Raw genomic sequence first — 23,571 nt, forward strand, 5'->3', positions numbered from 1 at the left:
TCTACTTATAAAGATGCTAACTGAACTGTGTCTGTGGTACCTGTTCCACGTCTTGAAGGCATTGCTGGCCCTCTTAAAGAGATAACCCTCCATGGCGATGCCGTTGTCTGCATCCACATTGTACTCCAGCTTGGTGTCGTCATTCGAGAAGTCCTAACACACGAGATGAGAACAGGATGGAAAGATAGTGAGAGTGTCAGAACAAAAGAGAGAGGAGCAAAGACAGAGGAAAGAGAGGAGAAGCTGCAATGACAATGTAAAATTTAAATATTCCATGTAATAAGGATTGACAATGTTGACATCTTTTTTCTGGTATAGAGTGACTCTGCTCACACCAACCTAAATTATGTCTCACACCAAGAAGCGCACAAACAACAGTCATAGCTTATACTCACAAAGTAATAATCTCTATAGTGAATTCAGAGTATTGCCTGAGAGAGAAGGTTAAATATAGATGAAACTAAATACTGAAAGACCTCTATTGTGCAGTTGTATTCCACTGAAATTTGTCTCAAGACTTCAAACTCCACATCTCCCCTGTGTCTCTGCTTTGACAAGTCAAAATGAGAACATAAAATATGACTGGATTTACCTAGGTTGTACTGACCATACACAACCAGCTAAAGGCTCATACAACATTTTTTTTATTGTGTGCAATAAACAAAAGATAAAGCTACAAAGTCAGCCATCTGCCCATTACTGTTACACTCATTAAATTGAGGCTACATTAAAAATACTGGAGATATGAAAAACTTCACTGATGAATGTTGTGATTACATATATATTTAGCTACATGTAGGTGGTAGGTGTATTCGTTATTGTCCTCCAAAGAGGGAAGCTGCAAAGTGGGCTTGAGCTTCCATGCATCCTTTCTCTCACTAACTCTGCCGCTGCTGTAACCTAATCTGCTGTGTTGTCATGGGACGGTCCCTGTGGTCAGTCTTGCTTTAACTACCTGAGCTGCTGCCACACTTTCCTAACACCCTCCCAGCATTCTCAGCTTCAAGTGACACTGAGCACCATAATGCATGCGTGTGTGCGCACACGCACGCACGTGTGCGTGGGTATGGGTGTGTGTGTCCTTGTGGAGTCACTTTACACCAAGTGTCACCATCTCCACAACCAATTATAGCGTGAGGTCTGTTACTGTAATGAGCTGTGGGATCATCCTCTCTGTTGTCTTTCTGGAAACATCCAGAGGCTTTTTCTGACACAGAGCGGTCTGATTCACTGCGTCCTCTATTAGGACACCAATCAGACAAAACAAAAGCAGAATTTCAATAAGCAGAGGTGAGTTCATTGAGAGCAGTGTTTCCTGTATGCAGTGAAAGTTTAACTTGGTGGACTGACAGGAAGTCCAATGGTCATTTTTTGGGCAAAGTCTCTACATGCATCTTGTCAGCTGTTTAGTTTATGACAAACTTTAAAATGTTCATTAATGTAGTCGTTACTATGGCTACTACCAAGCAATGCTTTGAGGTTGCAATCCTCTGACATATTCAAACTGCTTTTTAAAAAGCACAGACTGCTGATGTTTGACCAAAACATTCCCTACAGAATAAACAAAAATATACACACAATCCCTTGTACAGTTATCTTGTTGTTAACTGTGTGCTGAGTGCAAATGACCTCAGTCATTCAGCTCATGGTGCCAATGACTCCTACTTCCTTTTTACTTCCTGGAAAGCACCCGTGCTAAACACATGCACAAGATGGGACAAATTGGATGTATTAAGATTCGGAGACACTCAACAGTCTACAGATTTATAGCCTGTGTGTGTGTTTAGTGTAGAAAGAATGTGTAGTGTGGTGTAAGTGTAGAATCACCTCTCTCAATGTCTATTTACTTCTAGTGCATGACAGCACATTGCCTCTTTGTGCATGCATGTTGCCTGTCATTGCTTGGATCTGTTAATGTAACCTGAGCAAAAGCTTAAGTTAAATCCCTCTGCCCTATGATACCATGGTGTATCAGATGGATGGTCACACACACACACACACACACACACACACACACACACACACACACACACACACACACACACACACACACACACACACACACACACACACACACACACACACACACACAGAGTCAGACACAATGTTCCAACATGACATACACTGGGACAACTGAGGTTATTTTGGACAAGTGGAACAAACTGTGTCTGTATTAAGCCACTGAACAGAAAGACAAAGGAAAGTACCAGTCCAGGCATTCAAAAAAATCACTTTTGGAAGTATTGTCACACTAATCTTACTATAAGATGACAATGTATAGAAAAGCAAGGACCACAAACACATAACTCAGAACCTCAGCAGTGGTATGATGCCTTGACGGATAAAGAAACCACCCATAATCCATCTTAGACCAGGGAAAACATGACACTAGCACTGACCTCTATGATGCACGTGTGCATTCACTCACACATGTACACACATATCATACAACCACAAACAATCCCTAATTAAGACTGAGGCCAAAGAATGGCACACATTTAGTTGCTGTCATGTGAAAACCCTCCTGGCTCTCTCGTTTCAACTATGGGTTGAGAAATCTCTCTGACCACCACTGCCTGGGAAACCATTTTCAACCCTGTTACATGCATTTAAAAACAAGTAGTGGTCAAACTTGGGACAGTTGCTCTTAGTCCTTGAAACATTTTGGAGATGCAAGGTTTTCGCCTGACAACAGAGATACAGTCACAGAGGTACAGTTATCATCTAACAAGCAAAAAAAATGACAGTGAACAGCAAAGCAACAAACCACTCACTGCCTTCAAACCAGCAGTCTGAGTTCACTGTCGCAGACTCTGGCACCGACAACGAGGCGCCAAAATAAACATGCTGCATAATCAAGACACATCAACACAAATGCATGTGTAACACTCTCAAATGAGAAAACAAACAGAGGTGCAAACATCTACATAAACACTCCAATGCAGTCTCTTAGCGTGTGCAGGAGAGCAGAGGAGATGAAAGACTGGGGCAGGTAGGGTTACAAATGGAAGTCAGATGGAAATTGATGCAGTGACTCTACGTACAGAGGTTGACCTCCAAGCACAAAAGTTGCGGTAGTCTGGTAAAGAGTGGAGCTCAGTCGCCTCCTAAAATGTCACATACAGCAAAGAACAGCACACAGAGAAAAGAAATATGCATTTCCTTGCGCTAACACTGAGGCATTTTACATATCATGGATTTATCAATATAAAAACGGGCCAACAGCAACAGAAACCACTCAAGCTTAAGAAGCACACACATAAACACAGACAGTTACTATAAATAGCAATGTCACAGAAACACACCGTGCGGACATACAGTAGACACACACACTCTAACTCAAATGCCCTCCGTGAGCTGCACTCACCAGATACCAAACATAGTGAAAACGGCTGAAAATCTTCATTTTCCACAGATCTTATGGAATGTATGTGTGTGTGAGAGAGTTTCCCCGTGAGGCAGATGAATCTTTGCTATCTCAAAGTCTCCCTGTGCAGCATCTCAATGCTGCTCCGTGTCTCTGAGCAGCCTGGCCTGCCTCTTCAACAAACTCTCACCTCCTCCTCTCCTGTGCCTGTGTAAGTCTATCAAAACTTCCGTCACTGCCTCTCCTGCTCCTCCTCCCGAGGCCTCATGCGCTAAACGAAGGTCACCTGCGTGTATGTGTGTGCGTGTGTGATGTTGGTGTGAGTGCTGGGTTAGAATAATCAAGAATAATCAAGTGGACTTTGTAGAGGAGCTCAGTCATCAAACATTTATACTGACTTCAGACTTAACAGGCGTGCACTCAGCTTTCCCCCTCACTTGTTACTACGTAAATAAAATAGCCAATCCTTTAACAATGCTGAATGTTTGTAATGCATGAACATTTAAAATCTTTGCACTGAGTGTGTATGAATGTTGAAAGACTCTGGCTTATTCTTGCAGAAAAACAATTTTATATCTGTTTCAGCACCATCCTGACACTGTCATGCCCTGTGGTCACAGTGCTGCTGCTGAGTTAAGCACACAGGCAGACAGGAGGCATACTAAACACAACCTCACGACCCCATCAACTCTCATGAGGATGGAAGGTTTCATCAATACAATGATAATTGAAAAGGTTTATGTGCAGGCGCAAATAACGTGGACAGTATGCATAGCAATGAAAGGACATAAAAAATATGCTAGAGGCAGCAATAAGGAAAGGTTTTTGTGACAAACGGCTAACAATTCACCCATTAGTTTATAAGACTTCTGCCTATCAAAACATTCCGCGCCAAGTGGAGTTTCACAACACCGCCAGCGTGCCTAGCCTTCACACAGATTTCAACTGCTAAGTGATGAGGATGGCAGCAAGAGTAAATGAGCTGGATCGCCAACACCAAAACAAAGGAAGGAGCATGTGCAGAAGTTTGTTTTGTTAATGTTAGCGCAAATGACACTAATCACTAAGGCCCCTACAGATCATTAGATCAGTTTATACAAATTATACTTAATCAAATTAGCACTGGACATTCTATTTCAAGATGGTAAAGTAGCTTGCTAGGCCAGGGATACAGTCCCTGCTACGGCAAGTACAACTCTATTACTTGACTTTAAGAAAGTATGGGGAAGAGTGTCAGCCTAATATTACATTAAATGACCGTTAAATGAACTATGAATTCCACTATCAAGAGTTTCCCAATCATCTGAACAGAAAAGCTTGCTTTTACCTATTTCCAAATTAATATGTCGGTAAATTTCTTTTTGACTGCACTTGTAGAATGTCATACCCATACTGAGTACTATTAACCCTCTTCACCTCATTCAAGAGGAAACCTATGAGAGATAACTGATAATAAATGTGATTCTGGACATCATTCTCACTTTAAGCAAGCCAGTATCAAATACACTTTGTATGGTTTAACATCTGCAAACAATGAAACCAACTAAGCCCAAAAAAGCAGCATTGAGAAAAGTCACATGCAGTGAGGCATAATGGTATCACAACAGTCTTATTTTGATTAATGAATTGTGGCTGATGTAAACATGCATTAACTGCAAAAGGCACAAAGACATGTGCGATAACTGAAATCTATCAAATAGCATCACCTCATGCATGATGCCAGTTTAACCTCATGATGAACAAGCTCACTCATCTTGCCACATATGATGTGAGCAGCAGAGGTGGAGTCCAAGAAGGTGTGCACAGTATCTATCCTACCAGACAGACATGACACAGAAATGATGGTCAAGAGGGAAGGTTAACAGAGCTTACCTGCAGGGCAGCCTGAAGCGAGTAGAAGAAGAAGAGAAGGGGAGAAAAAGAGCAGTAGTGGAAAAAAAGAGGAGACAGTTGGTTAGGACTGTCTGTGTATAAAGCGCCAGACGTGAGAGAGCAGTGGGAGCGAGGCAATATAAAAATAGCATCTAGATAAATTGAGGGAGGGGTGGTGGAGGATAGGTGCTCAAGGACAGGCAGAAGTTGGCACATGTACCATCACTGACCGAGCAAAAGTGAAGAGAAAGAGAGAGAGGACAAGAGGCAAAAGAAAAATACAGAGGAAGAAAGCAAACACGAAAAAATTCTTAACTCGACAGATGGAAGCAGAGACGAAGAAAAAGGGGAGACATCTCAGAAGGAGAACTACTCGCACGAGGGGACTGAAATGAACGTCACTGATGTTTAAATTAACAGAAGCCCAGCAGGCAACAGCTGGGTAAAGAACCGACAGATGCTGTCTGGAGTTAATGATGCTGTGTGATGTACAATTAAAGCCAAGGTCAATTAATCACCACCGCATATGTAACGAATCTCCCCAAATACTGCTTAGCTTTCAGGCTGTACACAGAGCTCCAAGATTTCAGTGTCCAAACTGAACGGAAACCAAAAGGAAGAAATATTCTTTGACATCAGGAAATGTGAGTGAAATGAAACATTTAGGGGCAAAAAATGCTCTGACTGTATTCCATTTCTGCTGTTGCCTCTTTAGGTTTTATTTCTTGTCAAAACGTCCGGTTGGTAATATATCAACAAGTATGACTCATTGTGGATATTGGGGTTGGCATGGGTGCTGACTATAAATTGGACAGCACTGCAACCCAACCTTGTTTGTTTGGAAATGGGTTTCCGTCAGCAGTCAATAATGCATGGGTGTGTGGCTGAGATCATCCATAAGGATCACTTTACACCTGAGGCTGGAGTACTACCTCCATTCACTCAAATAACAAACATGCAGTAAATGACTGAAATCAATACCTTATATGTATATCTTATATGAATGCTAAATTGGGGAAAATCAACATGTTTCTATGCATTTTTTTCCTTTCAGTTGCTAATAACTTGTCATTTGAATTTTAATGAACCAAGCAAAGTGAAGCCATTGAGGGGCGCTGTGATGAGCAACTGGCCATGGGGTATAACGAAAGTCCTGCAAGATCCCAGCTGAGTGCTGTTGGTTTACTTTTAATTGGAGGAGGTCTGAGTGCAATAAGAAAGGCTTTGTGACCAAAGGCAAGTGGATCTAACAGCCATAAAGTTACCACACACGCTGAGTGTTTTTCAGGTTGCTTGTCAGAAGAAAGGAGGGCAACATTGTGATGATTTTCATTCGTAACTGCAGACCTAATTATGTTGTGCTGTTATCTGTGTGCCAAGAGCTAAAAGTGTGAATGCTGCTTCAGTTTGATGTGCTTTGTACATTTGTGTTTAAATACAAGTGAAGATGGGGCCATATCTGTGAGTGTCAGTGTACCTTTTGCTGGATGGTGGAGTGTTTCTGCTCCATGTCCCTCTTCTCTTTGGCAGCATCAACCACCAGCTGGTCCAACTGCAAGAGACAGAACAACTGATTAGTCAAGCTTACTGAACCACCTGGTCACACGTATTTCATTCAAAACAGCAAACACAGACGTTTAAGACACATTTTCAGAGCTCTTCTTTTATTTACTGTTTCGGGTAAATTCAAAGGACTTGAACCCAAAAGTACACATATTTACTCTTATTCAAGGAAAAACATGAACTCATCGCATTCTTTATTTTGATTTTATTTATCTCAGACAAGGCAGGTAAAAATATTCTTTCAATTGCATTCGAATGGTGTTCTGCACATGTGAGTGCACGAGCAGTCAATTACTTCCCTTTCCAATCTTGAGAGCGTAAATGATTCCAGCAAATAAACAACTTTCCACAGGACACATCAAGCCTGCACCTCTAAACAAAATGGACCATGGTACAGAGGCTTCATCATGTGTGAAATTGGATGAGGGGTGACTGATTCTCCTCATCCCTGCGAGTAACCGTCGCGTGTAAACAGGACAACAAAGGCTCTTCTGAGCAGAGAAGAAAGCAGCAAATTGAAAAGCGACTTCAGTGAGGAACAGGAAGTCATATGGTGTTGCTGAAAATGTGCCAGCTTGCCTTACAGCAGTGAATTCTACTTTTATGACTGTTAAAATTCTGCTGCCACAGTGTGATCTAAATCAGCATGTCTCCATCCTCAGACACAAAAAGACCAGTATCTGATTATAGGTCAGGACGATACACGTGCATAAGGGGTGAGTACAGTTCAAAGCAGCAGTTAGCCAAATGCTCAAGAAGGCAGTGTTACAGAAGTGCTGTACTTTGGAGGATGTAACAGATTTATCTGCCAGGCACAGACCGCCTCAAATCACACATGATTAACTTGTTTCTCTTCTTCACACTTGTTATATAAATTTGGCTTGACAACAGGTTTGTCAAGAAACTCTTAATTTTTGTCATGGAGCCAACCTAGTCCTCTTTATTATACAACTTAAAGATACAAAATGTAAATTATCATGTGGATATGTTGAGTATGATCACTCTCTTTGTGACCCCATTAATGCACTATAAGCTTTGAAAGCCTTGATTTCTTTCAAATTAGGCTATGGAGATGAGCTAAGTTGTGACACAGAAGAAAAGGAGAGAAGAAAGAAGAAAATAAAAACAGGAAAGAGAAATGTAACAGAAATGCTAAACATGAGTATCATGTTTACCACTGATTGGCTGCATTCATCACCTGCTTTTTAATACCTGTAGCACAACTTCAAGCTAGAATACAATAATGGGCTATGGAGAAGCCATTGTATCAAATGAGAGAAAAGAGGGTGGAACCAACAATTTACTTCCTTTCTGGTGGTGCAAATCTTTGTATTGTAGCTTTTAGCAGCTATATTTTTCAGCAAAATAAAATTCCACAAAATTAACTTTGCTTTCTTGCACAGAACATACAATATTTGAAGAAAATATGCAAAAAAAAAGAGCTTTCCAATAATTTTAGAGAATAGCATCAGTGAGAGCCGGGTCTTTTGTTTTGTTTAGAGAGGAAATGGGTGGACGGCAGAGCAGCAGGCTGATAACATCAGATGGGAAATGTTTTCCCCTGCCTCACCATAACAACTAGTCCAGTCCAGTCCACGCCATCTATCTGCCTCTATCTGTATCTGCAAAGGCAGGTATGTGTCTGTATGTTTATATGCGTAGCTCAAATTTTGTGATAGTGACTCAGCTTAACTTTAACATCTTATCTATGCTACTATGCAGCCCCTGCTGACGATATCACAGTCGGCTCAAATGTTTCATTCTGCCTGAATTTGCACCAATCCGAAGCATTCTGGTCACCCTGCCCTCTGCTCAGATCTGTCTTGACATGAAACTACAAGCTGCATGATTCATGGAAAAGATACAAAACATCCCTTTGAATGACTATATTCACGCAAAATGTGTTCAACGGAGGCTTTGTGTGACGGAAACTGCAATCAGCAGAGCATCTTATATTTAGAAGCAGCTGAAGGATGGAAAAAGTAGCAAATCTGACATGAATCATCATGCAGCTTTTGCCTATATACCAGCTCAGTTCACGAACAACCACAGGAACGTCACTGTAACAGTTTCTTGGTTTCTTTCCATCAACTGTGTGTAACCCATCTTCCCATTTTTTTCAGGCCACCATTTTTTAGAATCTTTTTGGTTCCTAGAAGTTGTAATTTTCTGTTCTCAAGCAAAAACAACACTGGCAGCAATATCACACAAGACAGCGAAACATCCCTATGTCCTATAATATAGTGAGCGTACATTGCTTTTACACTGATACAGGGTAAGATAACAACTTTATTTGTTCATCTCCCACTTCTATCATCTCCTCTCACCAAACTTTAACTATAAACTAGGCAAAGAAAAATGTGCTAGCATTAATTTTCCCACCCTTGATCTCTTTCTCATTGGTTACAGGCATCAAGTCATATTATCAGACCTGTTGGCAGCTCCTCCACACCTCCCTGCACAGCCTCTCCACCTTCTTCAGCTTCATGATGTAGAGGAGAAAAGAAATAATCCACAATCCTCTTGTCACTGCTTCCCACTGCTCGGCCTCTGATCTTCCTGTCCTTTCAGTTTTGCACAGTTCCAAATTCAGTGCGACAGGCTTACAATCCTCACAACGCAGTTATACTTCAGTTGTTCATTGGCTTGAAACCAACCCTCTTTTTCCCTCCCTCTCCACAATCTGGTTTCTGAAACAGTCTTTTGCACTTCTCGTCCTTTTTCCTCACGCAATCCTTGCAGTCTTTTGAGTGCTGAGGGCTTACAGTCCATGCCTTTCCATTCTACTTCGATCACTTTTTCTTGGAGAAGATTACATTATTCCTTATCCCTCATCCCTTCCTAAAATCTGCTTTTCAAAGTGGGTACTGCCTTCCCCCTTTTCCTTTCCCAGCACTCTTTGGTCCTTTCTGTCAATTTCTTGATAGTAACAGCGTCAGATGGTTCCAACTTCAGAGCAAGAGGGTTAGAAACCACACTTTCCCCTCCAATCCAATTTACAGGACCACTGTGTCTTCAGATCTGGCCTCTAAAAAGGTCTTTTTTCTTGTTTCTCAAATAAAAAAACACTGTTTGTTTCCTTTTTCTTGTTTTCCTGTTGGTTCAGACATCAGAAAAACATGTTTACGAGCTACACTTCTCTCTTAAGATGTGCCCTCTAGTCTTTCTTTCAGCTCCTCACTCCGTGGCTTCCTTCCTTTCTTCTTTGATCTTGCGTCAAATTTTGAGAAAAATTGTCTTCTCATTCAGCTCTTCTACTGCTCCAGTCTTAGAGTTTAAATTCCACAACCTAAAGCATCAATCTCGGGTTTCTTTGCTGTGTTTTCGCTCAGCTGACTGTCAACCCAATGAGTCTGACTGTGGGAAAACCCTTTTCCAGCCCTCTGGTTGCTTTCTTCCTCATTCCTGCTCACTGTAACAGCAGCTCCACTGTGATAATCATCTTAAAGTCACATTCAGACTGGCTTCAGAGGGAAGACTCTGTTTATCAGAGGATGCACTCTCACACACACACAGCTAGACTGTGACAAGATGACAGCAGTGGACACACACAGAGAGAAGAGAGAGGTCGCCTGGAGGTGAAGGCAGAAGGTCAAAGTGCAGCTGTACCACTTCCTAATGATGCCAGTGTAAACCCAGGAAGAGGGCCAAAAGTTACATTTCAGAGTCACCACCTGAAACACTCCCTCCAAGCTTGAAATGAGCCCCTAAACAGGAACGCTGTTTAGGTAATCAAACAATACTGTCCTCGTCCACATAATAAAAAGTGTTTACCCATGACGGTGCACTGGTATGTAAACCTAGCCAACCTTTATTCTGCTACTCAGCTAAAAATAGATTCATATTTGCTTATGTTGCAAGAGTTTATATAATGTGTTCTAATAACATTGCAAGTGTTGTCCAGGACTAGCATAATGTTTATTTTTAGGTATCGAATTAAAATTAAGGCAAGAAGTGAAACATAAATGATAATCTATCCAAATTCATTTCTTAGCTGACAATGTTAAAGCAGAGTTCAATTCCCTTTGAAACAGTGGAAACGACATAAGTTTGAAAAATTAAAATGAAATATTTGCATAATTAAAACAATTAAATTAAACCTCTAACATATTTCTGGGTGATTTAATAAACTGGCATTTTATTAAATATCACTATTGTTGATATTAAAAATTGCATGCACCCTATGATATAATGATGTAATAATGACTGCAAAGTTTTACACATCATGTTTAATTACAGTGTTATGACATTGTGATAGCTTTAAAAAAAAAACCTGTCCATTTCGCAAGAAGACTTGGAATTTAGCTGGTTGCTTCTGTCAATTTCTGTGTGTGTGTGTGTGTGCCAGGTTATGTAGGAGACTTGCATCTAGAGACCTCTGTCCAAGAGTTCAATTACAGCATTTTTGCACCTATTTTGTCCAAGAAAACGGAGCACTGTATAACTGCTGCTGAAGCTTTGTGTTTGGGTGACTGTCAAATGTCTTGACGCATACAGATGGTGCTTGTGTGTGTGTGTGTGTGTGTGTGTGTGTGTGTGTGTGTGTGTGTGTGTGTGTGTGTGTGCATGTGTACATCCACTTGTGTGTGCTATTGCCTGTACCTGTCCTCCGAGCAGTTTCATTAAAGGTTGTAGTTCACTGAAGAGGTCATATCCTTGGTGGAAGAACGTCAGGTGGGCGTACATGAAGGACAACATCTGTGAAGACGACATGAATATTCAGAGAGCTAACAGGGCTGCTGCTGAGGTCACCTGAGGTGAAAGAAAAGAACACTTACTGATTTCAGGATTTCCGATCTTCTCTTGGATTGTAGCACATTGATCTGTAATGAACGGAAACAAAATGGTGAGAAGTATGAAGGGGTTTCTATCGTTGGTGCTTTTTTCAGTAATAATGAAATAAGAAAAACAATAAGGAAAACACAAACAAGAAGCAAACAGCACAATTAAGACAGAGAAATGCACAGAAAGAAATAGTGGCAGAGGGGCAGATAAAAAAAGAGACAAAAAAAGACATGAGATAGAAGGGGAAATAAGATAAGATACATGAGATGAAACCAAAAGAAGAACCTCTTATGAAAAAGGCAAATGAAAGAAAGCAGACAAGTGTGAAATTAATCAAACTGAAGTAGAAAATCACATGGTCACCCCAAGCATTTCTGGGCAGTAGTTCCTTGTACCAGCACCAGGGGGAGCTCCATGTCTCACGTTTCTCCCAAGGATGCTGTTGCAGCCTGTGTCATCTATCATCCACACTATCCTGCTGCATTCATTGTGGCCTCCTGTCTCTCTCTCTCTCTCTCTCTCTGTGTCTGTAGCAGACTCCTCCTCCTCAGCTAATTATCATTATGCTGCTCATCTAGCCAGGAAGGTTATGTTAGGTTAATGTTGCAGAGTAGAGATAAGTTATGGCAACTTGTAAATACAGACGGTGACGCCAGCTGGCTTCATTGTGACTGACAGGAACTAATGACTGCTGTGTGGCAGTGGACTCAATGACTGGGCGTGGTGAATGCATTTTGGCTACTACTACTAAGCAGGGCAGCTTCTAAATGAATTTTAACACTGCCGGATGCTTATGGATTATCCTGGGTCCAATGGTTTTCCTTTTTTGTGGTCATGAAAGAAGGGCCAGGAATATTTGTTGGGCTGTAGGTCATACGGCCCTTTTCCTTGGCAACACTAACCACACGTATTTATACACAGATGTATCTCCCACCCAGGAAAGGAAGCTTATTTTTCCGTCTACTGGCCACAGTGACTGGTGCATCACAACTTTTACAAGGCCCCTCCTTCTCTCGATTACAGTCAGTTCGTAGTTTTGACTGGAGTAGCACCTCTGCCGCAAGCAAAATTTATGAGCATTTGGTTGGTAATTGGTCGGTAAGTTGTGGTAATTCCACACTTGTAGGCCAGTAAAGACGCAAAGTTTGAGCAAGACTATGTAGACATACAACTCCCATTTGCCTCTACTAAATGTTAACTGTGCATCTACCTTTCTGTGTTATGTGTGTATTTAAATTTTAGGCACTGGTTTCTACGTCAGGGGTGATAACATATCAGTCAGAATTGGTTGTTTTACTGCATAATGTGTTTTTCACCTTATCACATTTACATGTTGTTTTTTTCTAGGTTTGAGCAACAGTAAATAAAGCAAAACAGAAGTTTAAAGTTCACTGGTTTATGATCCAGCTCTACGTGGCACAGCAGGGTAAAAGAGACATGCTCCAGTCTTAAACTGTCATGAATGCAAGTCTGGCTTACAACCTCTCATATATTTTCCTCTCCCTCTACCATCTTGCATGTCACTGTAAACTGTGCACTGTATAATTAAGCAAAAATGCCACAAAAACAATCTAAAGAGAAAAAAATGAAGCTAAAATCTGTCTCAAATGGTTCCTGCAAGCACAGCTGTAGAAGTTAGCAGCATGTGAAAAGTGCTGACAGAAGTACCCGAATGCGAAACTTTAAAGGAGAACCGTTTAAATCAGCTGTGCTAGCTGCTGGGCTTATAGATTTCCTATAAGCAGATGAACAGGCAAGATAAAAACTCAACTAATTTCTCACAGCCAGGCTTCATTTTATGAGACAGTGATTATGCACTGGGCCACTGGAGCAGACTGCCAAATCTATTCTGAAACCTGCTTTTTGGGTTTCTTTTCAAAAGCTAACTTCGGAGCAAACTGTGCCTATACAGCATTGTCTGATCCTTTGGAGTGAGACTCAATAACAGGGCTGGCAGCTGCCTTATCAGAAAGCATGACGCATTCATCTGTGCTACTGCAGCCAAGAGGAGAGGCCAGCTGATGCATTCAGTGATACATGAGCAGCTTTTACTGTGATAGGTCAGAGTACAAGACATCTGCGTGGCTTTGACATGATCTAAACAGAGTGACAAATTTAAGTACAAGAAGAAGGAATACATTTGCACAACAGGAAATATTAAATGTTTGTTCCCTGATAGTCATTTCCCACTGCACGGATAATTCAACCTCTGAGGCAACCGTTTTGAATTATTTCATCATTAATGAAACTATAAATGCTGACTCATTTTGATACCAGCTGTTCTCCTTCAAATGTTGGACATGATGGGACAGCATTTTCCAAGTAAGTCTACTTTTGACACATACTGCACTTCCTCCTCCTGCTTTCTTCCACTTCTGTTTGTTCTCAACTGATTTTACCTAAAAATATGGAGGTATCGTTTCTCCTTCACAGTGCTTCATCAACATGAAGGCTCATTGGTCACAAGAACATTGTGCGATCATTTTGTTACTGACAATATCTTGTCAAGCTTTCTATTGGCATTTTATCCATTTACTAATTAATGTGTTGGTGCACCAACTGTGGGAAAACATATTTTAATAGAACAGTAAACCATCTGATGGTTTTTAATCCATGTAAATGGATATAGACGTAGTATCCCATCGTCCTATCGATGCTGCTACAACTAATTCAACTGCATTTCTGTGTCCTGTTGAAGCATCTGCTACATCTCCTTTTGAGCCAAATCCACCCTGATGTGATACACAGGAACATGACAGGTGGATGAGTTTCACTTTGGATTGTAACAGACTTGTACATGGCTGCTGTTCATTCTTCTCTGTGCAACATCCACCTTTTTTTTTAAGCCTGACTCAGCTTATTCAGCTCCACATTCAAATCCATGTTGGCGAGGGTGCAGAGAAATATGCACACACACACTCTACATCAGATATATGATACACACAGAGAATCCAAGGTATTTTTGATGCTCTGCAAAATGGGAAATGTGAATGTAAAGAAATGCACCAGCATGTCACTACTACTTGAAATTTGCAGCTACTCCACTGCTTCTGTGCAACAGAAGACTTCTAACACTGTCCTTAAAGAACACATTTAGAAATTTAGCTCCCTTTGGTTCACTTAAAGAGTGCTACAAATGAAATCCCATTGTGAGTTGTACCTGTAAGACGTAGTCGAGGACGATGTGTCGGAAGCACTTGCGTGTGGCAGTGAGGATGTTGGTGGCCTCCTCCACCTCATGCTGCTTGTTGCGGGGAGCCTGGGCGTTCTTGATCAGCGCTGCCTCCTTTTCCTCGCTCACTTTGTCAAATTGCTTCTTGGCTTCTTTGAACTTACGCAGGTCACTGACAAAGGAATGGAGCAGACAGAGGTTTATAAAGACACGTGTTACATTCAGTGCTTATTGCACATTTATCAAGTTCAGGAAAAGTTTACTGATTTATTCATTAGGATGTGACAATAAAGGTTTTAAAATTAGAGTAACAGTATTAGTAATTCTAGTAATAGTCTTTTGCCGCTCACCACTAATCTTGAGCCCTGAAATATGCCTTGATACCCTTAGATGGTGCCAAAAATACATGAAGAAGTACAATAACATTTCCACACAATTTAAGGATAAAGCTTAAAGCATCTGATTAAGTCTGTGACCGAGGTCAAAAAAGACATGTCCGTTTGTTGTCAACAACCTTGTGGTTGAAAAGGTCAAATGCTCAAGGAAGTTATCTTTGGATAAGAAGCAGCACAGCCACGGTCAGTCAACAAGAACACATAGAGGTTAAAAGTGAGTTCATAAATCTTGGTCAGCTGGAAATCCAAGAAGGTGAAAACAAAGAAAATGATTTATCGTAGGTTTTGTGACTAGGCAGTGTCACTTATCTTGCAGAGGAGGAAAAAATAGTCAAACTCGGCACCCCACATTTGTTCTTTGGTGTGTTTTGTCTAAGTGAGATTAATATTTGAGTGCTGCAAGGCAGTGAGTAATTATGATGGAACATGTTTCCCAGCTTGCTTGGAGAAGTATGGGTGCTGCTGATGTGGGTGTTTAACTCTGGTGTGCCAGAGCTGCTAATCCTTATAATAAAATAAACCAGAAGGCCCCACTGTTCCATGCACTTATACAAGCAGTCTGGAATCCAGTGCTGTATCAGGAGGTCTTAATGAGCAGACGTGAGGTCTTGATTTTACTAGAAAATATCATTACACACACACACACACACACACACACACACACACACACACACACACACACACACACACACACACACACACACACACACACACACACACACACACACACACACACACACACACACACACACACACACACACACACACACACACACACACACACACTAATAGAATTTGGTGTCCTTACATGCCCAGTCTGGGTCCTCTGCCCATCAGATATATGACACTCCTTTAGCTTTAACTTTATGTTCAGAAGGCTTTCTGTATTCAAAATCATTGATCTGGACACAAACACGTGTCAAATGTAAATGTGCTGCGGCTTGTTCTCACAGAGACATGACACAAAAAGAGCATTCAGGCCATTCTTCAAATGCTCAAATTGCTCAGAGATTCTAACCAGAAATATATGGTTTTATCCATTTTTATTCAATTAATACTCACTCTTTGACAAATGTTTGAAGCTGGGTCTTGATTGATCTCTGAGCCTGATCGAATAATATCTGTCAAGAAAAAACAAAGAAAGAGTAAATGCTCCTTTCTGTTGGGCAAAATCTCTCCAGTAAGTTGAACAATTCAAGCATTAAACATCTCTAAGGCACATCAGAAAAATCAAAAAAATGCTGATAAATTAATTTATTTTCTACGCCACAGAATGTTTTGCAAGTCAGCATTCGGCACCTCTGTTAGTAGGATTTTTGTTAACATCACAGGGTGCAATTAAGACGCTAAATTTAAACAAACAAGCTGACTTTGTAAACTCCCCTCATAAAGACATAAACACGAGAAATGACGCAATTTGCTTATTCTTGGTAATGAGTCATGCCCTCATTAACCTGCATGCTTCCTTAAAAAAGAGCTACCAATGAAAAGGCCAGATGAACGCTTCTCTCTAAATAAGGCTTCAGTGAGGTTTCATGGCCAGACAAGACAATATGAGCAGTGTGGCTGGGAGAGGCTACCAGTGACGAACAGATTGAGCACTGTGTTTGAGTGGATCATGTGCTGAAACATCGCTGAGTGGCAAAAACCTATCTGACAGTCAGCTGACATGACCACAGTTTCCACTGTTGAGTCACAGTCGCAGGCCTGCACTGTGGCTCCTTGAGGCTTTCAGGGGTCTAGTCCAGGAAGCTAATAGGAGGAAACAGTCTCCGCTGTTGACTCATGGTAGACCGCCTACACTACAGTTTTTTTTGGATATTAGTTTAGAAGACATACAGTATGGGATCATTTAACCTGGGAATGTTACAGTCTGGCTTAAATGTGGAACTAAGGGTGTTTTCTGACCTGTAGTTTGTTTGCTTTGCTTATATTCAGGAACTATTTGATACAATTGCTGCATTTGTACTTTGATTCCTTTGTGTTCACATGGCAACATTCAAGAGCAGTCCAAAAGTTGCAAACATGCCATGCACAAGCAAACTGTCATCTCATTGGTCACAGGCATTGCCAGGAAGCTTCACCCTAAAAAAACAGTTCCTCTTCTCTTCTGTTTCTTCTTCATTAGGAGCACAAGCAACACTTATTGTTGCTTGTGTTACGTTTATGTGGTTCATATACTCGTGTACACTCAATGAACAAAATGTACAGTTCCAGCAAGCAACTAGACTGCAACGAGAAAACAATGTCCTGATGCACCTTATTAGAAGATGTGCCGCCTCAGGGGTGTGCTGTCAGAGATGGGCTCTGATGGGTGTGTACAACCACACACTGGCACGACAATTGTTCTTCAGACAGCACATCAGGCTCGTGTGATTAGACAGCTGTACCAACGTGACAGAGCATCCCATCAGTTAATAGATGAGCCAGTTGTTTAAGATGGAAGGGTCGATTGAGTTTTGACTGCAAACCAACTGTTCCAGGGTTCAAGTGGAGGTGAACGGTGACCACACTCTCGGTCTCAGCACTCTTGTTTGATGCATATGTGAACACACCAGTACAATTGGTGTGTTCACATATGCCCAAACAAACCAAACCTGGGCGTTACACAATGAATGTGTGAATACTCCCTAAGACTGGCTGTCAGTTTTAAAACATGAGGTTCATGAGAATAACATTACTGATGTTACAGATGAACCTGCATATTTTTTGATCATCAACTAACTGCTCTATAAATCATCTAAGGTGACAATACTATACAGTAAGACAAGAAAAAGCAACAAATCCTCACATTTAAGAGGCTGGAATGTCAAATATTTGGCATTTTGTTTGAAAAAAAGAATCACTTAAATGATTTATGTATTATTATTTACATCAATAATTCATAAAATAAATAAATCTAAATATTTGCCTTTAACTGATTTTACCATTCACTCACTCCACTCTAAGTGGTATTGGTGCAAGCAGCAGCAGTAATAGTATCAACTAAGGGTATACAGAATAGGCTTTTTTTAATATGACTGCATGCAATATACTGTAGGTGTAACAGCTGCTTCAGAAAAGTCATTAGTTACAGTAAACCTGTGCATTCCCTGCTATAACAAGTCAAAATCTCTTGAATTCCATGAATAAGGCCAATTAATCAATGGTTGACTGTTGTTAAAGTTCATGATCTAAACAGATCATGTTGGGGATGCACAGGTAGCGCAGCTCCCATCCACAATCTCAATGATCATATAAGTTTAATCCCCCATAGCAGTAACCCCGGCGTGGTTGTTGTTTGCTCTAACATGTCTCAGACAGTGTGATGCTGGCTGGGAACTCACTCTGAACATTGTTATGCAGAGCTAATAGAAACAAGACATGACAGGGGAGATCAAGAAAAGAACTTTTACTATCGAAGAAAAGCCTCTAGCTCGCCCTGTGCCTCTCTGTGTGATTCTTAATGAGAGGACAACCAGAAATGTGCGTCTTCATCTCGAAATGTCAGTGTCATGCCTGCCAGACACTGACAACTGAGGAGGCTCAAAGAGGGCACGCTGAGAAAGAACATCCACATAATCAGATCTGCCTTACTGGGTGCTTTGGAGAGGTTGGTGGGGGACAAGAGAGGATAAAACAATAGATAAGGTGTCATGTTTATTTATTGTCCAGGATCCAGTGGCTGGAAGTGGAGTACATTAGATGTTGCAAAACCTAGAAGGCCAACTGAATACTATTTCTCTGACTGAAGCCTAGTATGGTTCTTCTTGGAGTTCAACTGTCTCCAGGATGACAACCACATCGTAAAAGGTTGACCGTGACCATGTTTACCTCAGTAACGCATGATTTATTCCAACAAATAAACACTCCACAACATGGGAGGCAGGGAATAGATTTTATGAGAAAGGAAAATCCTCTCTCTGTGCCATGGACTTTATGTGCTGGGGACAGAAGTAACTTTTTGTCACAAGAAATCCCAAAGCTATGCTGACATTTAACGTTTCAAGATTTTTTTTTTTTTTTTTTGAGCATTTTTTGGATCTGACCCAAAGGGTTTCATTTTACCCGCTTTTCATAAAGGGCAGTGTTTGCTGAGCATGCAGGCACATTTTTGTCAGCAACACCCTGCTTCATTTTTTCACAGTAACATGAAATCCCACCTGGAAACTGAACGCAGCTGAAGATTAAATGGTTTGGTCAAGGGCACCCTGACATTATTGCTAATCCTCTACAAAACGTTTCTTGAACACTTTCTGCTTCTCTTTATCCAACCAGTGGCCATCCTCTCACAGACCCATTTCCTCTGTCTTGTGGTCTGCCGCAGTCCTTCCCAGCAGTAAATAAAAACTCTGACAGTTTAAGAACTGTTCCAGACCATCGGCCCAGCTGAGTTTTGTCATCACCCAGCTGTAAAGGGGGGAAAAAAACAGAAGAAAGACAATACATCCGGTTTCACATGGCAGTGGTAGCATACCGTGTGATAGTTGATCATCTCCTGCAGGCTCTCAGCAAACTTTGTGAGACTGGACTGTGGAGGGAGAAGGAAGGCAGACAGAGAGAATGTCACCATGTGTTCTTTTAACAATAAAACACAAATAATCACACAGGACAAACAACAAAACAAGGCCTGTAATAAAACTTGGTTCCTCAAATAATAAACTGGAATGAAATGCAAATGCCTACTGCATGCTACACCACAGACATGTCTGCACAGACACAATCTCTTCTGTCAGGTATGGCTAGACTGTCTGTCGCTCTGGAGTCACAGTAACACTTTGGGAAAGAATTCTTTTGGCTAAGTTACTCCCTCCAAATACATGCAGTGGCTGAACTTCAAACCCAAGGGAGAGGCAATGAGGGAAATACACAAAGGCAGACAGGAAGCATTTGCTTTGCCACGCAAAATTCATGAGAAAAAAAAACAACACATAACAAAATATCTGACCTCGGCAAGACCCAGTGGACAGCTCTTTTTCAGTAGGCCTCATTCTTTTTAACTTTAGATTAAATTTTGGCAATGTTAATACGGATGAAAACTCTTTACTCAAAAGAAACAAGAAAGCAGTGAATGCAAACAGAAAGGAAGTATAGGCCTCTTTGTAACTGGGAACTAGAGGGAAGTCAGTCATGGTGTCACACTGTACTGATTTCAACTCGAATGGTTTTATTTTACTATTATCTAATCACTTTAAATTAAATTTCATATATCCTCCACATAGCACTAATGCCGGTGACTTTCTCTGATTCAGAGAAAGCCAAGTTGTTTGTAGTTGTAGTTGTTGTTGTTGTTTACCTCAATGACCTCATCTTTGGTGGACTGCTGGGCTAGCTCCCGGATTCCGCTAACAAACTGCTTGTTGGCTGCATTGTAGGCTTTTCCAGCATCAATCATCCCAATACACAACTTCACCAACTAAAGAGAGAAAGAGAGAAATGCTTAGAGGGGAAAAAGAGAAATTCATATATGCAGTAATAGACAGAAGCAGAGATGCAGGTCATTTCTTCAGGGTATTCTCTCTCTGAATACAGTTGCTGACAAAAATAGATTCAGGAGTCGTAGATTTGGTGGAACCTGGTGCTGCAGAGCATGAGAGGAACACTGAAAAGCAAGATGCTTATTCAGTTTCTTGATAATTAACAACAGGCCGCTCTTTCCCTTCTGACTCATTGGGGGCAAAGATAATTCCAGGTTATGTAAACTCACAACAAACGCTGGCCGTTCTCCATCCACTCCCACACAGGAGATGACACACAGCCTGAATGTGGAACTGCAGCCAAAGCTGCTAAATAACCCAACTAAAAATGCTAATTTTAAGCGGTTTCCTTAGCTGACAAGTAAGTGATCAACAGCCCATTAATAAATAAAATCTACTGAAACACAAAATGCTTGTTTCTTCTTCGGGAAAGCCTTTTTCAGACAATTTGGGTAAATTACAACAAAACTTAGGTACCATCTGGACTTCAATCAGAAATGAAAAATCAGAAATACACTCATCAGGTACACTTAGGTAAAACTAAAGCAGCCTAATAAAATGAGGGAAGGCTAAATGACCAAAGGAGCTCAGTGCAATGTAATATGTTTCAACAGCATCACAAACTACAGCTTTCGCAGAATCCATACAGCTGAATCAACACCTCTCTAAAACAGTTTCAACAGAAACTTAACATCATAATCAGCATGATGTTAAGGTATATTGCAGAACTGCTGCATTAGACTGCATTAGTTTCAGCCGGTTGTACCTAATAAAGTGGCAACCAACTGTATTGAAATTTGGATATTTCATATCAAGAAGCATGAGCTGTTGTGTTTTGTTGTTTGATTTTTAATAAATTCAACAACATACAGTTCAGAAATCTTTCAGGTAGGCATTTTTGCTTTCTTTTAAAAGAAATTGAACCACAGTTCTATCATATCTGATCACAACCAGCTTGCAAGAATGTCTAAAACCTCCGCTATAAGACACCAGCTGGCCACTGCTGCAGTCTCTTATGAAAATAGCCTTTGGAGCAGATTTAATATTGGCATAGTCAAAAGTGTCTTTACTTTTGACAACGTGGCCGTGCATGTACATGTCTGATATGTAGGAGGCCCCAAGAAAAAGCTGAACTAGAGTTTCTTCAGCCTCTTGTTTTTGAACTCCACCCATCAACACATACACGCTCAGACACACACACAGACTATTGCAGCCATACTCATGCACACAAACACACCCACTCCCCAGCAGATCCTTCCTCTCCAGAGCAAAAGGGGAAGTGAGGCTGGGGCTGAGTCACAGAGGTGGGGTGAGGAGGAGGGTGGTACTCTGTAAGACCAGGAACAATGAACTGGAATCTTCGAAGCTGGAGGTCTCGCCCTCAGCTAGTGAAAATACTCTGAGCTCTACAGGGATCTGCATGAAGGAGGGACTGGTTTACTATCAGGGCAGGATACAACAACCGATTAACACTAGTTTGTGTGGTTAGTTTATTAATTTAGTATAGTTTTATATGAATAGACTGAGCAATCTGACACAGAATGTAAAAAAAACATGCTGAAGTTAGCTAAAAAGTATCCCAAAACACACTATGGATTAGTGTTCACATTCAGCAAATCGGCAAACTCCAACCCCTTTCACACATCTAGTTTCTCCCTGAAATGTTCAGGAATATTTCCTGCACTGGGTTACATGTGAATGGGAGCAGGGATTGATATGAAGGGAAATCTGTACCTCAAACAAGACCCAGAAACACATCAGGGAAAATGCTGGTATGGAAGTGTTGTACATACTGTAACATTGCAAGGATAAGTACACAAAGGGTTTCGTTTGTGTGACGAAAGATGCTTTAACATGGAGTGCATGTTTGTGATTCGAGTAGATCATAAAAAAGCACTTTATGTTCCACAAACTTGTTGAATATTAAATACCTTAGAAAAAAAATGGCACATGACAACATGTTGTCTTCCATCATAGTTTAGACAAAATAGAGTATTCTGGCATCCAAAATGTTTCCATCCCCCACTCATGAACAGAGCAGTTTATGACAGTCACCATTTTTAGGATTTTGATAAACAACACATCATGGTTAGAATAAAAGATGATTACAGGCGACTTGGCAGAGAGAAAGGGTCATATAAAGAATTAATCAGGCACCGGTAAATGACCATTTGGCTGGCAGTTGGTGTTAATGTCCCACTGTGTCAGCATGAACAGAGATGTGATCTTCTCCAACTCAAGTGAGTCATGACTTTTAGGGGCTATACAAGTAAATTGTCCACTTACAGTACATACTTAGGTGTGTCGGACACTTTTGAAACACATACACACGTTTCATCAAAGTGCAAGCCAGGTGCACATGTTTCTATATTAGACTCTTACTCACAGGCAATATGCCAGGGGATATACTGGGGACAAGGCCAGGGACAAACCTGCAACTTTCCACTTACAGGATGGCCTCCAAAGCTGCCAGTTCACACAGCAGAACAAATGAACAATTAAGCAATGTTTTTCATGGGTGGTACTCACTTTGTCGAGCTTGGATTCCAACTCACACACATCCCCCTCCACTTCCTCTATGGTGGCTCTGTGGGGAAAGAAATAAAGCATTTGAAATCAAGTGGAACCATGACTCAATACTATCAACTTCACAGACACTGAGAGGCATTGAAGATGACTAAGATGGTGAAAAGATGAAAGGCACACTGCTGGGGGAATAGATATTCAAAGAACATGATCTCCCTCTGCGCCCATACATTAATAATGCCTCTTTGCAACATTATTACCATTTTCCTGTTTTCCATCTGTCCTGCGTCCGCCGTATACAGACTAATGAAGTGAGAACATTTTAAGATCAAACATAAAATGTCAGCTTACTCTATATCACGCTTCCTTCCCAAGCGAAGGCATTTGATGTTCCACATGACAATGCTCTATTTTGACCTTAAGCAGAAGGGAAGC

The 23,571-nt window shown here is 41.0% G+C and overlaps 1 protein-coding gene across 4 annotated transcripts in view; it reads right to left on the bottom strand.

The window, feature by feature from the left end:
- acap2b (ArfGAP with coiled-coil, ankyrin repeat and PH domains 2b) overlaps positions 1-23,571 on the bottom strand; it is a 48,160-nt gene that overhangs the window by 11,654 nt on the left and 12,935 nt on the right. For all 4 annotated transcript variants that reach the window (XR_011602107.1, XM_070960389.1, XM_070960390.1 and 1 more), the window contains exons 2-10: positions 23,140-23,197; positions 20,430-20,549; positions 19,611-19,664; positions 16,217-16,275; positions 14,748-14,931; positions 11,581-11,625; positions 11,405-11,500; positions 6,717-6,791; positions 41-153 (exon numbers count right to left, since the gene is read on the bottom strand). Coding sequence is in view for 3 of the 4 variants with exons in the window: in XM_070960389.1 (XP_070816490.1) it covers positions 41-153; positions 6,717-6,791; positions 11,405-11,500; positions 11,581-11,625; positions 14,748-14,931; positions 16,217-16,275; positions 19,611-19,664; positions 20,430-20,549; positions 23,140-23,197 (804 nt within the window). In the remaining variant the exon portion in view is untranslated. The remainder of the gene's footprint in view (positions 1-40; positions 154-6,716; positions 6,792-11,404; positions 11,501-11,580; positions 11,626-14,747; positions 14,932-16,216; positions 16,276-19,610; positions 19,665-20,429; positions 20,550-23,139; positions 23,198-23,571) is intronic.

The sequence above is a fragment of the Chaetodon trifascialis genome, chromosome 4 (assembly GCF_039877785.1).
Source record: "Chaetodon trifascialis isolate fChaTrf1 chromosome 4, fChaTrf1.hap1, whole genome shotgun sequence".
Classification (NCBI taxonomy): Eukaryota; Metazoa; Chordata; class Actinopteri; order Chaetodontiformes; family Chaetodontidae; genus Chaetodon; species Chaetodon trifascialis.